Genomic DNA, 14,537 nt, shown 5'->3' with positions numbered 1-14,537 from the left:
ATAAAATAAAAATTAAAACACTATGATTTGAAAGGCTGCATATTTTTTTGATATTTGAATATAAATATGATTCATTGATTACATTTATATTCTGCCCATTCTCTAGGAGTTCAAGGAGACGTATAGGATATCTATTCATTTATCCTCAAAATAGTATACCTTTTGAGGTATACTAAATTATACTATGAACTCTAAATATTTATGGGTTACCTTCATAGTTAGTCAGCGTAACTAACTATTAATGCACAACTAAGTATTAATGTGCAACTAAGTATTAATGCGGGAGCCTGTGAAATAGTAAATGTTTTCAGCTTTGAGAAGGTAACCCAAGTTTAAATCCTCATTCAGACAAGAAGCTTGCAGAGGCCTTGGGTTCAGTCACTCACTCAGCTAAAGATTACCTCAAACAATTCATGTTAAGGAACTAAAATTAGGGGAGACCCACATGTAAGTCACTTACACTGGCTAATTGACAGACCTTCTTCATAATCTGCTGTAAAACTATGTTAATTCTTTTAACACTTTTTTCTATTTGAAAAAGAACACGTTAAATGTTAAATTTATTTTTTAAAAATAACTAAAATGGTGCCAACAGAGGAAAAAAAACAGTAAGGTACTGGTGTCTAGCATATCATTCAATTTTTCAGTCTCCATAAATACTGCTAAAACAAGAGTTTGATGATAGTGGTGGTGATGTCATGGAGCTGCTACATTAAAATTGAATGAGCAAAAGTCCTTATTGCAGAAACAGCTTTAGGATAGCTGGGGTTTAGGCTACTGCCTAAATAAATAAATAAATAAATAACATGGAAGGTGATACCTTCAAAGATTGTTACATTCACTTTAATGAGGAAAACAACTGCACTAAAAATAGTTCCTATCTCTTGCAAATGGTTCAGCTTATGTGTAGTGTTTATTATTTTACTTAAATTTATACAACTCTTCTCAATATTAAAAATGGCAAAGAACCTGTATGGAACACTGGAACCATATGACTAATCAAAGCCATTCCATTGCAGTTGAGACTCAGGATGTATGTACAGTATTGGTGAAATGGTACCTTCACAGACTTGAAAGTTAAACATGTTTATATGGTGTATTCTTTTATGTGAATATTCCAACATTCTCAGAAAGTTCATTTCTAACATGTTTATCACACTCTTTTTTCTACCTTTCTACATTCTCATGAAGCAAACTCTTCCTATATAAATATATGAACTCTTCAACAGAGAAGCTGGAAAAGGTGATGCATGAGAGAGCCACTAGCTATAAAGCGAAAGGGATGCATGAATGACAGCCACTAGTTGTAAAAGACAGAATTATGGGGTTTTTCAGCAGAATGGATTGTTCATGTTTTGAAATCTAAGTAAAAACTACCTGCTGATTGAATACAGAATTTCCTCCTGGCATTGGTAAGCTGGATGGAGAAACTTGAAGTAAATCCAAAGGTGAGCCAGGATTTATGTTTTTACTTTCATTTGTAGAATAATTCCAGACCAAGGCACTTGGGCAACAGAGAGTTATAGTCTGAAGCAGAAAATAGAAAAATTTAAAGGATGTAAGTGGATTATTCAATTTTAGAGAAAGCAGCAAAAAAACCTTTAGAAAAAAAGAGTTTTGTTTTTAAAAAAGTGCACACAATTTGTTCAAAATGTCCTTATACCTATTTCATTATATTCATCAAAAAAATAGACTGGTTTAACATCATTGCAATTCAAGAACTAATATGCATAACATATTTCAGTTCAAAATACAAACGCGTAAAAGCTATTTTTAAAAATTAAACATTTGCTGCTCTGAATTCTCAAACTGAAACAAACCATCAGAATTGATTTTTAAAAATAAAACAGAAAGTATAAAAAAAGCCATTTTTCCCCACACAGCCCAACTCTACTTGTTTTTTTAGACTACTTTTAGTAGAGAACAAAAGTAGATGCTTAGTATTATTATCTTCACACTACATTAGAAAAAGTCACAGTGAATGGGCACAGTCTTAAGCCTTTTACTCCAATTTTATAGCTATGTGATTATTCTAGACAGTCAGAAAAGAATGGTCTTTCTAGAAAATATCATAGAAAGTAAGAAATAATCACCCAAATATTTGTATTTGGAAAAGTACTATTTTAATCCCAATCTTTTCCAGATTAAATATCAAACTTAATCTGAGATATTTTAAATGCATATACAATTGCTTTTTATGAGCAGAGGGAGGGAGGGAGGGAGAGACAGAGAGAGATCCACAATGCAGTACTTATTCAACAGTAAGGTAAAAGGTAAAGGTTCCCCTCACACATATGTGCTAGTCGTTCCCGACTCTAGGGGGCGGTGTTCATCTCCGTTTCAAAGCCAAAGAGCCAGCGCTGTCTAAAGATGTCTCCGTGGTCATGTGGCTGGCATGACTAAACCCCAAAGGCACATGGAAAGCTGTTACCTTCCCACCAAAGATGGTCCCTATTTTTTTACTTGCATTTTTTATGTGCTTTCGAACTGCTAGGTTGGCAGCTAGCTGGAACAAGTAACGGGAGTTCACCCTGTTACATGGCACTAGGGATTTGAACCACTGAACTGCCAACCACTGAACTGCCAATCAACAAGCTCAGCATCTTCTTCTGCGCATGTGCAGGATGGCGGCGTTGTAAAATACATGCCGACAGCGGGTCGGGTTTTTTCCCGGCCGGGAAGCCGCGGAGGTGGCTGCTAGGCTGCCCGGACCCATCGCCCCGCAGATTATCTCCCGACAGCCGGATAGAGACCTGTGGGCCCTGCTGGACCCCCGCCGCCGGGAACGGGCTGAAGTGTCGGGCGGCAGACGGCGGATGGCGGCGCCATTTTGGTTGGGCGTGGCATGGGCAGCGCCCGCCGGAAGAACGGAGAGCTGTGGCCGAGCTGCCTGGGCTTATCGCTCTATGGACCATCTTCCTGACAGCCGGATAGAGACCTGTGGGCCCTGCTGGACCCCGCTGCCAGGAACGGGCTAAAGTGCCGGGCGAGCAGCGGACGGCGGACGGGCGGATGGCGGCGCCATTTTGGTTGGGCGTGGCATGGGCAGCGCCCGCCAGCGCCCGCCGGGAAGACCGGAGAGCTGTTGCCGAGCGGCCTGGAGCTATCGCCCTGTGGACCATCTTCCTGACAGCCGGATGAAGACCTGTGGGGCCTGTTGGACCCCCGGCTGCCAGGAACGGGGCAGAGGCGCTGGCGGGTAGCAGCGCCCGCTGAGAAGAGCCGCCCGGTTTTGTGGTTCACTGCCAGGCGGCCGCATGGGTCATCAGTGGCGATTACCCAGCATGGGTGTCACCGCTGAAGCGTCCAGCGGCAATGATACCAACAGTGGCCCTGATACCATCGGAGGCCACTACTAATGATGATGAACGACGGCCGCCATTTTGGAAGGGCGCGGATTGGCGCGCGCTAGAAATGGCCTGGCTTGGCCGAGGGTTGCTGCAGCCGGTCGTCAGGACATCGGCGACTGAGTGTGGGCCGCTGATTTTTTGGCAGCTCTGCTTAGCAGCACGGATACCAACAACCCAACGATTCACCATCATTGACCGCATTTGCCATCTTTGCGGATGCCTGGACGGTTTGCCGCACTTTTTGAGCGGCAATGTTATCGCCGGTTTGGATACGAACAGCTCTGGCAGGTGGAACTTTGACCTTAGTCGATGGGCGACATTATGGGCAGAATTCATCAGCCCAACTTTTATTTCATCTAACTGTTGCCCTACCGGCCTTTTGGCCGTTGTCTGTGACTGTTCCGGTCTCACCCATCGTCCGCAATACCATCTACTGACCGGGAACTTTTCCTCTCCCCGCTGTTATTTAGATCTTTATGCATGAAATATACGGCTGCCGAACTTCTTCAACTGCGAGGTTCCCCCGCCTCGCAGGAATGGCCATCTGGGTTATCGAGGGCCGGCCTTAACGAGGGGTCTTGGGACCCGGAGAGGTGGCATGCGAGGAAGAAGAATTTATGGGGTTTTGTACATAGGTTTTTTAATAAGGGTTTTTTAAAGGGGGGGAGGAAAGTGACGGGAGGGGGGGAGATCCCGTCGGGGAGGGTTGGTTCAGTCCCAGTCCCAGTTCACGGCGTTTTTTCATCTGGTCCGAGGGAGGGGGGTGAGGGGTTCGTTCCAGAATTGGAAGTTGGTTCCATCTGTACGGTAAGTGGGAGGGGCAGATATGGCGGAAGCAAGGTCAGATTGCTCGCTGGGAGCACGTGTTCGCTGTTTAAAAGCGATCGTGTGCCCGCCCCTAGTCTTTCCCCTGCCTCGGAAGGTCAGGATCCTCAGAGCCCGGCCTCCGTTGATGTTGTGCAATGCCCGGTCCGTGGTTAACAAGGCCCCTGATTTGGCGATCTTATCCAGGGGGAATCCACGGACTTTATGGGCATTACGGAGACCTGGTTGGGTGCAGAAGGGGGGGTGCCCCTAGTTGAACTGTGCCCGCCAGGTTTCCGAGCATTCCATCAGCCAAGGGCCCAGGGTAGGGGTGGAGGGGTGGCGGTTGTAATGAGAGAGGGTCTAGAGCCGAGAGAGACCACTGTTCCTCAGATAGCCGGCTGTGAATCCCTTCTTGTGAAGTGGGGCCATAAGAATCAGATGGGTTTGTTGATCGCGTACCTGGCCCCATGCTACGTGACTACAGCCCTGCCTGAGCTACTGGAGGTGCTTGCCGGGGTGGCTGTTGAGATCCCCAGACTTTTGGTCATGGGCGATTTCAATCTGCCATCGGCTGGCTTGTCATCAACAGTGGTTCAGGAGTTCCAGGCTTCCATGACGGCCTTGGACCTGATTCAAGTAACTGATGGCCCTACTCACACGGGGGGATCTGCGCTGGATCTGATTTATATCTCTGGACAGTGGTTTAATGATCTGGTAGTAAGAGATTTAGTGACAATACCGGTGTCATGGTCAGATCATTTTCCTCCGCCTAGACTTTCAGACCGCTACTCACCACTGCAGGGAGACGGAGCCAATGCGTTGGTTCCGTCCCAGGCGCCTGATGGACCCTGAGAGGTTCCAGACGGAGCTTGGGCGCTCCTGAGGATCTTACCCATGGCACGACTGAAGAACTAGTCGCGGCCTGGGAACAGGCCGCGGCTGGGGCTTTGGACCGTGTCGTGCCTTTGCGGCCTCTGACCCGCGCAGATCTCGATTAGCTCCTTGGTTCTCTGAGGAGCTGAGAGAGATGAAACGCCGGAGAAGACGCCTAGAGAGCACCTGGAGGTCCAGCCGCCCGGTTGATCGGACACTAGTTAGGTCTTTTCAAAGACCTACCTAGTGGCACTGAGGGTGGCGAGGCGCCCACGCCTCCTCCCTCATTGCGCCGGCAGATAACCGCCCGCCGCCCTGTTTCGGGTGACCCGCCCTTCTTCACCAGGGGACGGGATGACCCTTACAGGACGTGCCGAGGAGTTTAGTGGTTATCTATACGATAAAATCGCTCAGCTCGGGATAGCTTGGACCAAGATTGCGATGATCCAGATGAGATGACTGAGGCTCGTCTTGTTGATGTGGTTTGGGATGAGTTTGATTCTGTGGCTCCGAGGACATGGACAGGTTGCTGGGGAGGCTGCATGCCACTACATGTTTACTGGACCTGCCCTCCTGGCTGGTGCTGGCCACTCAGGATGTGACACGAGGCTGGCTCGGGTATTATAAATGCTTCTTTGATGGAGGGGTCTTTCCGCTGCCTTGAAAGAGGCGGTGGTGAGACCCTCCTCAAGAAGCCTTCCTGGACCCAGCTATTTTGGGTAATTATCGCCCAGTTCCAACCTTCGCTTTGTGGCGAAGGTTGTAGAGAGTGTGGTGGCACGGCAGTTCCTCAGTACCTGGAGGAAGCTGTCTATCTAGACCTGCTCCAGTCCGGCTTCCGGCCCGGTTATAGCACGGAGACAGCTTTGGTCGCGTTGGTGGATGACCTCTGGAGGGCCAGGGATAGGGGTTGTTCCTCTGCCCTGGTCCTGTTGGATCTCTCATCGGCTTTTGATACCATCGACCATGGTATCCTGCTGCGCCGGTTGGAGGGGTTGGGAGTGGGAGGCACCGCTTATCGGTGGTTCTCCTCCTACCTCTCCGACCGGTCGCAGTCGGTGTTGACAGGGGGCAGAGATCGGCCGCGAGGCGCCTCACTTGTGGGTGCCGCAGGGGTCGATTCTCTCGCCTCCTGTTCAACATCTACATGAAGCCGCTGGGCGAGGTCATCAGTGGCTTTGGGGTGAGTTATCATCTGTACGCTGATGATACTCAGCTGTACTTTTCCACCCCAGGCCACCCCAGCGAAGCTGTCAAGTGCTGTCCCGTTGTTTGGAGGCCGACGGGTCTGGATGGGGAGAAACAGACTCAGACTCAATCCATCCAAGACGGAGTGGCTGTGGATGCCGGCATCCCGGTACAGTCAGCTGCAACGCGGCTGACTGTTGGGGCGAGTCACTGGCCCCAACGGAAAGGGTGCGCAACTTGGGCGTTCTCCTGGATGAACGGCTGTCGCTTGAAGATCACTTGACGGCCGCTCCAGGAGAGCTTTTACCAGGTTCGCCTGGTCCGCCAGTTGCGCCTTTCTTGACCGGGATGCCTTATGCACGGTCACTCATGCTCGCCACTGACTGGATTATTGCAATGCTCTCACATGGGGCTACCTTGAAGTGTACCGGAGACTGCAGTTAGTCCAGAATGCAGCTGCGCTGGTGATTGAGGGAGCACCGCTGCTCCCGGTAACACCTCTCCTGCGCAGTCTGCACTGGCTACCTGTGGTCTTCCGGTGCGCTTCAAGGTTTTGGTTACCACCTTCAAAGCGCCCATGGCTTAGGGCCCGGTACTTACGGGACCGCCTGCTGTTTCCACATGCCTCCCACCGACCCGGACGCTCTCACAGAGAGGGTCTTCTCAGGGTGCCGTCCGCCAAGCAGTGTCGGCTGGCGGCCCCAGGGAAGGTCCTTCTGTGGGAGCACCTACTCTGGAACGAACTTCCCCGGTTTACGCCAATTGCCTGACCTTCGGACCTTCCGCCGGGAACTGAAAACTTATTTATTTATACAAGCAGGACTGGCCTGACTTTTTAAATTCTAAATTTAAATTTTAAACTTTTAATGGTAATTTTATTGGGTATTTTTATGGTCAATCGACGGTTTTAATCTGGCCTTTCATTGAATAAGCTTTTTAATGGTTATTTTAATATGTATATTTATTGTTTTAAATGAAGGCTGTACACCGCCCTGAGTCCTTCGGGAGAAGGGCGGTATAGAAGTTTGATAAATAAATAAATAAATAAATAAATCTTAGCCACTGAGCCACCGCATTCCTTATTCAACAGTAACATAGCCAATAAATGTTATTTCAGAATTTCCTCCCTGCTATGTACTTACCTGCAGCATACAGCTTAAGCCGTAGACAAGAGGGCGGTGTTGGGGGCAGGCAAGAAAATCCGAACAGGCAAGCTGGGCAGGATTGACTACAGTACCAGTTGTCGAAGAGCTGGGAGCTGCCAGAGGAGGATTATTTGGTCCAATAATAATATGAGGCGAGTGGGCAGCTATGAGGTTAGTATTGTCACTTATCAACGAAGAGACACGTCTGGCACAGAAGTAAGCAAGGCGACGTGACAGGTAGGCTGACTGAACAAATTCTTCAGAATACTGAAAGATATTAGTTTTTAAAAAATCATCATCAGAATATATATCAAAATTCCCCACCCAGTTGCTGTTACTTTCTTTAGCATCCCCAAACATCTAAAGCCAAGTCTTAAGTCCTTCCAAGGACTTCCAGTCTCTCACACTAGGAAGTGTTTGGTGTATCAAGTCTGCCAGACTTTTTTTTTTCGATTACCATATTTTTCAACCTTAGTTTTTGGGGAGGAAAATAGGGGGGAAATCTGCCTACCAGGTATTCATCTGGCTAGCTTCCTTAGTCTGGTCAGCTTCAGCACATTAGTTTGCTGGTTTTGAGCGCGTGCGCGTGCTTTTTATCCCCTAGCTGGGGCTAAAAAACAGCTTCTAAAGCACAGCTGATTGTTGGAGAGAGAAGCAATGAGAAAAGCAGGTGAAGCACGGAAGATCACTTCACTCGCTAGCACCTCATTAGGGCTGAAAAACAGCTTCTAAAGCACAGCTGACTGTCAGAGGGAGCAGCAATGAGAAAAGCAGGCAAAGTGGGAAGATCACTTCACTCCCTAGTGCCTCGTTAGGGCTGAAAATAAGCTTTGAACTGCGTCTAAAAGCTACCTTTAGAATATAAGACCTTTAGAATATAAGAATTTTCAGCCTCTTTTGGGGGGAGAAAGTGTGTCTTATATTCCAAAAACTTTTCAAACCCCTCTCTCCTAAATCAGAGTTGGCAACCACAGGACTTCCAGCACTTTCTATGTGATTTCCTAGGCCCACTTTTGTCCCAGACCATTCCTACCATGTGTGTCTATTTTGTTGTCTATTTTGTCTGGTTTAGGGAAGAAAAGATCTGATGGAAGAGGTAGATGGAAACTTTAACCATCAGAAGAAGAAAAGCAAGATACTGACAGAATAAGTAGTGTGATATGTAAAGAAAAATGATAGGATGAGTTCTAAAATACACTTTTAAAATGTTAAATAGTATAAAATCAGGATTGGAAACTTTTCACTCACTCTTATAATTTTCTAAACAGGAATCTGTAAGCAATATTTTAAAAGGCCCACAAGTTGGGGAAAAAAACCTTGTAAAATTTCCACATTCTTGCCTGAACTCTCACAAGATCTATTGATGCAATTTGGGGATCATTGCTAGTTCTCAATACGCTTGCACCAAGACAAATTCCTTGTGTGTCCAATCACACTTGGCCAATAAAGAATTCTATTCTATTCTATTCTATTCTATTCTATTCTATTCTATTCTATTCTATTCTATTCTATTCTATTGTCAAGGCTCTAGTAATATGTGAACTGAAAATGAATTGTTGCAGGCATGAACATGTACCAAGTTCTCTGTACCAAGACTTATTAAGCTGAAAGTTAGTACTGATACAACTCCAGAAATTTAATGACCTTTAGCCTAGAATCAACATATTTCCATGTATATTAGGAGTTTGAGACTTAAGTCTTTCTTCCACAGCCTTACAACTGTTGATTACAGAGGCAGAAATTTTAGTTGATAAACTGAAAGTTGGCAGCTATTCTTTCTTCATACCTGTTATTTCATTTCTTATCTGACATCAAATCTTACAACTCTAAACAACCTACACTTAGTTTAATTTACTAAATTCTGAAAACATATCCTATTTGAGTATTTTGGGACCGTGGCAAATTATATTAACCTTTGTACCTGCAGCATTAGTGGTAGGAGGAGTTTCAAAAGTTCGTCATCAGCTGGTCTTATTTTTTCCAAGACATCCAGGATCCACGTTAAATATTCATGTCTTTCAAGCATTCCTTCCTTAAGGAATTTTAGAAATATATGTAAAGAAATTCCCAAATCCCACAGAAAACAATTACATCACTGCTTCATTACTTAAGATGCCAATTAAGAATAAATGCCACAAAATTTAATGTCACAAAACTGACATATAAACTATATGAACATTTTTACTATATTACAAAACAATGTCAAAATTTAAAATTAATAGTTAAAAATTGTGTATCGGTTACCTAAACATTTGAAATGACTGCACAGAATCATTATCATCGTCCAGTATCAATTCAATTCTTTTTGTGATGGTGTTTATGTAGCTAAAACCTTACCATTCACAAACAAGAACCAGAAGAGCGAGCCAGTAGATTTACTTCAATGAAATGCAATGTTCAGAGATCAGCATTAAGCAAAACAACTAGGTGGGAAAATGAATGAAGCCGAGTGCTTGAACAAGGAACAAAATAGAAAAGGCAGAGGATTTTACTTAAGAAGAGTGGAATGCTCTTGTAGCCTGATTTTCAGACTACTTACTTATACTGAAAAATTATTTTACACCCTTACAGGTATAAGTGTACCTAATATGGAATCGACATACTGAATGAGAACAGAATGCTTCCTCTTTTGAGAGGAGGCAGACAAAAATGTAGGGAGAAGGAATAGACTAAAAATTTGAAATAGAATAGAATAGAAGCCTTCTACTACAGCTTGTTGTGTAGAACTACCAGTTGTAGTATATTTTAATTGTTCTCTCCTTAGCAAAGACTAAGTGTGTATCCAAAATATGGTAAATATATGCTAAACAATATACTCTATACTTCCTTTTTCTGGGGAAGAATGTGAAAAGAAGGCATTATTGTAGGATACAGGTACATCTTTTTCCAAGGGTACAAGGTTAATTTATTTTGCAACTAGTTTAGTTTTCTTTTTCATTAAAGATGCACAGTTTTGGCATTTATGATGTTTTTGATACCATTAAATATCAATTAACAGCATTTGTCCTTGCTTAACAACTCTAATTGGGACCGCTAAGTGATGCAGTTCTTAAATGAAACATCATGTGACCACACCGTTTAGTGAAAGCACTTTTGGTGGTCCCAGTTGTTAGGCCAGGAACATGCCATGTTAGGTGAGGACCTCATGCTTCTCCTGTCCTGCTGTGTTTGTCTCCACTTAAACTTTCCCCACCCACCTATCTACCCCGCAATTCTGCCTTTTGACTATCCTGCACTCCACTGCTCCTGCACCTCTATCATCCCAGCTGTCTTCACCATCTTTCTTCTCCTGCTGTTAAGGTGTGCCTAGCCAGGCCTTTCATGAGTCAGTGAGGGGCATGAGAGTTCAGGATGGTGAGGGTGCAGAATGGAGTACAGGGTCGTAGGGATGGCAGAGGCCAGGGTGGCAGGGGAAGCAGAGTAAAGGGCAGCCAACTGGACAGAGATGGGAGGGAGATAAATGGGTAGGAGAAGTTGAAGCACATTTGAATGTAAATGCAGGTGGGCTGCCAAGCACCTGACCAGGAGAGCATTGCAATGGCCACAACTTTGAAGATAAGTCATAAATATCATTTGTTCAGCAGTATCATGCATTTGAACAGTCCCTGAATGAATGGTCATAAAGAGAGGACTACCTTATAAAAGCAGTACATTCATAAACTGTTTCTTTACAGCTATTTAATTTTGAATCAATCTGACTGATGAGTCTCAAATATAACATGCGCTTTTTCCACTATAATCCGACATTTCTTCTAGCTGCTTACATAAATATATGCAGATAAATAATTTGTGGTTAGGGCAGTGGTTCTGATCGTTACATGAGACGATGAATGACATACAGTAAATGCACATCTGTAATATTGCTGTTGCTATTGCTGTTGTTATTTAGTATTACTTTAAATTCTACATTTCTTCACCCTGGATATTTCAGATGGTAACACGAAAGGACTATCTAGCCTCTGGATTTAATTACTAGCTATTTAACATTTAATACAGCCTGAAACTAAACACATTATGAGCAAGGAGACTGAAAACAAACTAGAATCATATTGGACTGCTTTGCAGTCTGCTTTATCCTGCTTCATTATTTAAAAAAAGATTACCTGGAACATATAAAACGCCAACTTTTCATTATATTCCCACTGCTTCAGAGCTTGTTCCACTTCACGAGGCACTAGAGAGTTTTTGCCTTGGCTTGTAGACATGTGATAAAATTCTGCAATCTTTACCAACTGTTCTCTTAGGTACCTGGTAGAGATTTGAGTCCATTCTATAAAGACACAAATTAAGTGATTGTTGACATTCCTTCTTTTTCAATGACAAAACTGGACTAAAAAAACACAACACAATTTGATTTATATTCAGCTGAACTGTCACAAACCCATAATCTTCAAAATAGTGATCAGTGGAAGAACTACAAGAATCCAGTTTGAATGGCTTTTAGCATGACAGTCTCTTTATTACAATGCTTTCAAAGAATGCAAGCTTGTACCTGTAGTTTGCTAAAGGAAGTTTATTCTGCACATGTCTTGTTTTTCATGGATCACATTTATGTATTTTGACAAAGGTGAAATGAATTGTAGTTTGATATGAACGAGGTTTAAGAATTCATTTGAGAATAAAAATTATTCTTCAAGCATTTCCATGTAGTATCCAGTCATCAACTGAAAGTAATTTGCATCACTTTGGGAAATTAAATCCAGAACTGACTATAGGCTCTACATAAAGAGACTCTTAATCAGTGGTGAAATCCTCCACAGTTTGCCACCGGTTTGCTGCCCGCTCATGTGCAGTGTGCATGCTGTGTGCACTTGCACAGTGTGCACCAAACGCACACTGCACATGCATGCATGCACAGTGCATGCCAAACACACACTTGATAAGGGAAGTAGAATAGCATGGGGGGGGGGAATAGCTGTGCCACACTATTTAGATGAGCAGGATTTCCTGCTTTCTAGCGAATATAAATCGCACGGCACACCTGATCATCAAAAATACCAGTTTGGACCAACTGGTAGCTTTTTTTTACTACTGAACCAGTCCAAACCAGTGCGAACCGGTAGGATTTCATCACTGCTCTTCGTGTAAAATAAGTGACTGCCTTTGAAATTAATATTAATTCTTCTCTTACTCTGGAGAAGTCCTCATCTGATTCTGACACAAACAATAGAAACTTCAGAGCAGGATTATCTTTTGCAACATTTCAACATTTCAATCCAAGGAGAGATTCTAAGCCCTCACAAGGGCAGATGCCTCAAAAACTATGACCAAGGGGTCAAAAAGTAGAAATAGTTCAATTATAAAGAACAGGTATCTGCTTCACACAGGTGTGCTTAGGAACCAATCTTTCCTCCTGAACACAGAGTAGACCTGAAAGATGGAGATTTACGGCAGAGGCTTACAATACTGAAACAAATTTCATTTTGCCTTTGGAAACATTCAGCAAACTTGATTGTGGAAGTCTTCATTTAAGATCTATTAGGCTGCTGAACTGTGAACACCTGACTGCCCTTCGCTTAGAAATTGACCTCTGGATTTTCTTAGGTTTCTGTAGCTGTTCACTTTCCACCATCTTATGGCTAGTATCTGAGCTACAAAACTGGATGGCAGGAGAAAGAGCCAGATCATCTGTCACCATCTTTCTTGATATTTGTAATTCAGATCTGTTAATCCTTACCATGATGTGAGTGGATTTATTTTTTCTGGATTCGAACTATGCATTTGAGAGCAACTCAGTTTACAGTTTTCAAAAAAGGACAGCAACAGTAGCAGCTTATTATTTAAAGATTCTATTTCACTGTTAACATTGTACATTTTGATTGCTTAAATCCCAGTGATATACTCAGGTGACAAGAGATGTGGACCAATCCATTTTGCTATTCAAGACAACAGTATCCACTCCCAATAATAGCTGCCATCCAACAAAAAAACTAATTTTCCAGCTCTTCCTTATCTGCATGTCTGTCTTACTGTGTTTCTGAAATCAGCTTCCACTTACCTATCATGCGCTGTAAAAGGAGAATGCAGCTCAGGAATGTTGAATTTTTTCCAAAATGCAGTTTTAATCCCCCGAATATATTTTAAACAAGAGATACTCCTTTTATCTAATACATAACAAGGAATTACATTTAAATGCACAGTTCTGATTTTGTTTCATAGATTTCAAAGCTATATGTTATTCATTAAAATACATGGTAGCTGAGCTGAAGATTTCTACAGTGTCAAATGCTTCAGAGATGACCTTTACAAAGTTCATTTTTTAACTATTTTGGCACAGCTTTTATTAGCTGAGGACCACACATCTGAGTGGTATAGTGAGAGGTACATACCCTTCAAACCCATGGTAGAGTCAAAACAAACTCAAAATTATTTTTATTTGCAAAATTTAAGTGAAATTAAATATGCTTAAGATATTTGTCTCTGACTATATAGTTACTCATGTTCCCCTTCTGTAACATGAAAAGTAGCAATTTGTAATAATCTTTTAGAGTTTTTTGGCTACCTGCATCACTTTGGGAAATGTTGGTTATGTCTTAGTGACTAAATTGCTTCCAATTCCTACAAGCCAAAAATTCATTTTCCAGGTTACATTTTCTTTTAAAATGATATGCAGAAATGGTAAGTTTTACACTTCCATTTCTTTAGAGATACAATGATGCATAGTTTCTTTATTCTTTCAAGAGGTATTATAGAAATAAACTAAGAGAATCATTTCAATATTATGCCAGTAGATATTTCAGAATCCTCCATCACTATCAAAGTGTTATGCAGTAATGTATTAATGTTGCAGACAGAACATGCCAAAGGGAAAAATATTCAAATCAAACTGTCAACATATCATTTTTACAGCAAAACTCTACTTCCTGCTGACTACTGAGTAAGCCTTTCTATTTTCATAATCCATGCCTCTGAGATGCTCACTGAGATCAACATATTACAGAGTAGATATCAAACAATCCTAGATATAAAATGATGCCTCTGGGCATTCAAGAAAATAAATTAGTCTTATTACTTTTACAGATCAGTCAATAAAATATCTCTGAAATTTAGTGTGACAGCTATTAAAAAACTAGAATTCATTTTATTTGCTGTATCAATAAACATGCCACAGTACATTGTATGCTGACATTTTAGTTAGTGATGTAAGTACTAGATGTATTTACCTCACCAAAAA

The 14,537-nt window shown here is 42.9% G+C and overlaps 1 protein-coding gene across 3 annotated transcripts in view; it reads right to left on the bottom strand.

Moving 5' to 3' along the window:
• The window catches only part of MED12L (mediator complex subunit 12L), a 199,280-nt gene that overhangs the window by 163,118 nt on the left and 21,625 nt on the right, over positions 1-14,537 (bottom strand). For 2 of the 3 annotated variants that reach the window (XM_058187094.1, XM_058187095.1), the window contains exons 5-8: positions 11,467-11,633; positions 9,285-9,395; positions 7,361-7,630; positions 1,378-1,527 (exon numbers count right to left, since the gene is read on the bottom strand). In XM_058187094.1, the coding sequence (XP_058043077.1) occupies positions 1,378-1,527; positions 7,361-7,630; positions 9,285-9,395; positions 11,467-11,633 (698 nt within the window). Of the gene's footprint in view, positions 1-1,377; positions 1,528-7,360; positions 7,631-9,284; positions 9,396-11,466; positions 11,634-14,537 lie in introns of those variants that run through there. The other variant, XM_058187096.1, reaches the window with a different exon arrangement.

Source organism: Ahaetulla prasina, chromosome 6, assembly GCF_028640845.1.
Source record: "Ahaetulla prasina isolate Xishuangbanna chromosome 6, ASM2864084v1, whole genome shotgun sequence".
Classification (NCBI taxonomy): domain Eukaryota; kingdom Metazoa; phylum Chordata; class Lepidosauria; order Squamata; family Colubridae; genus Ahaetulla; species Ahaetulla prasina.
This window is presented reverse-complemented; position numbering and strand designations above follow the sequence as displayed.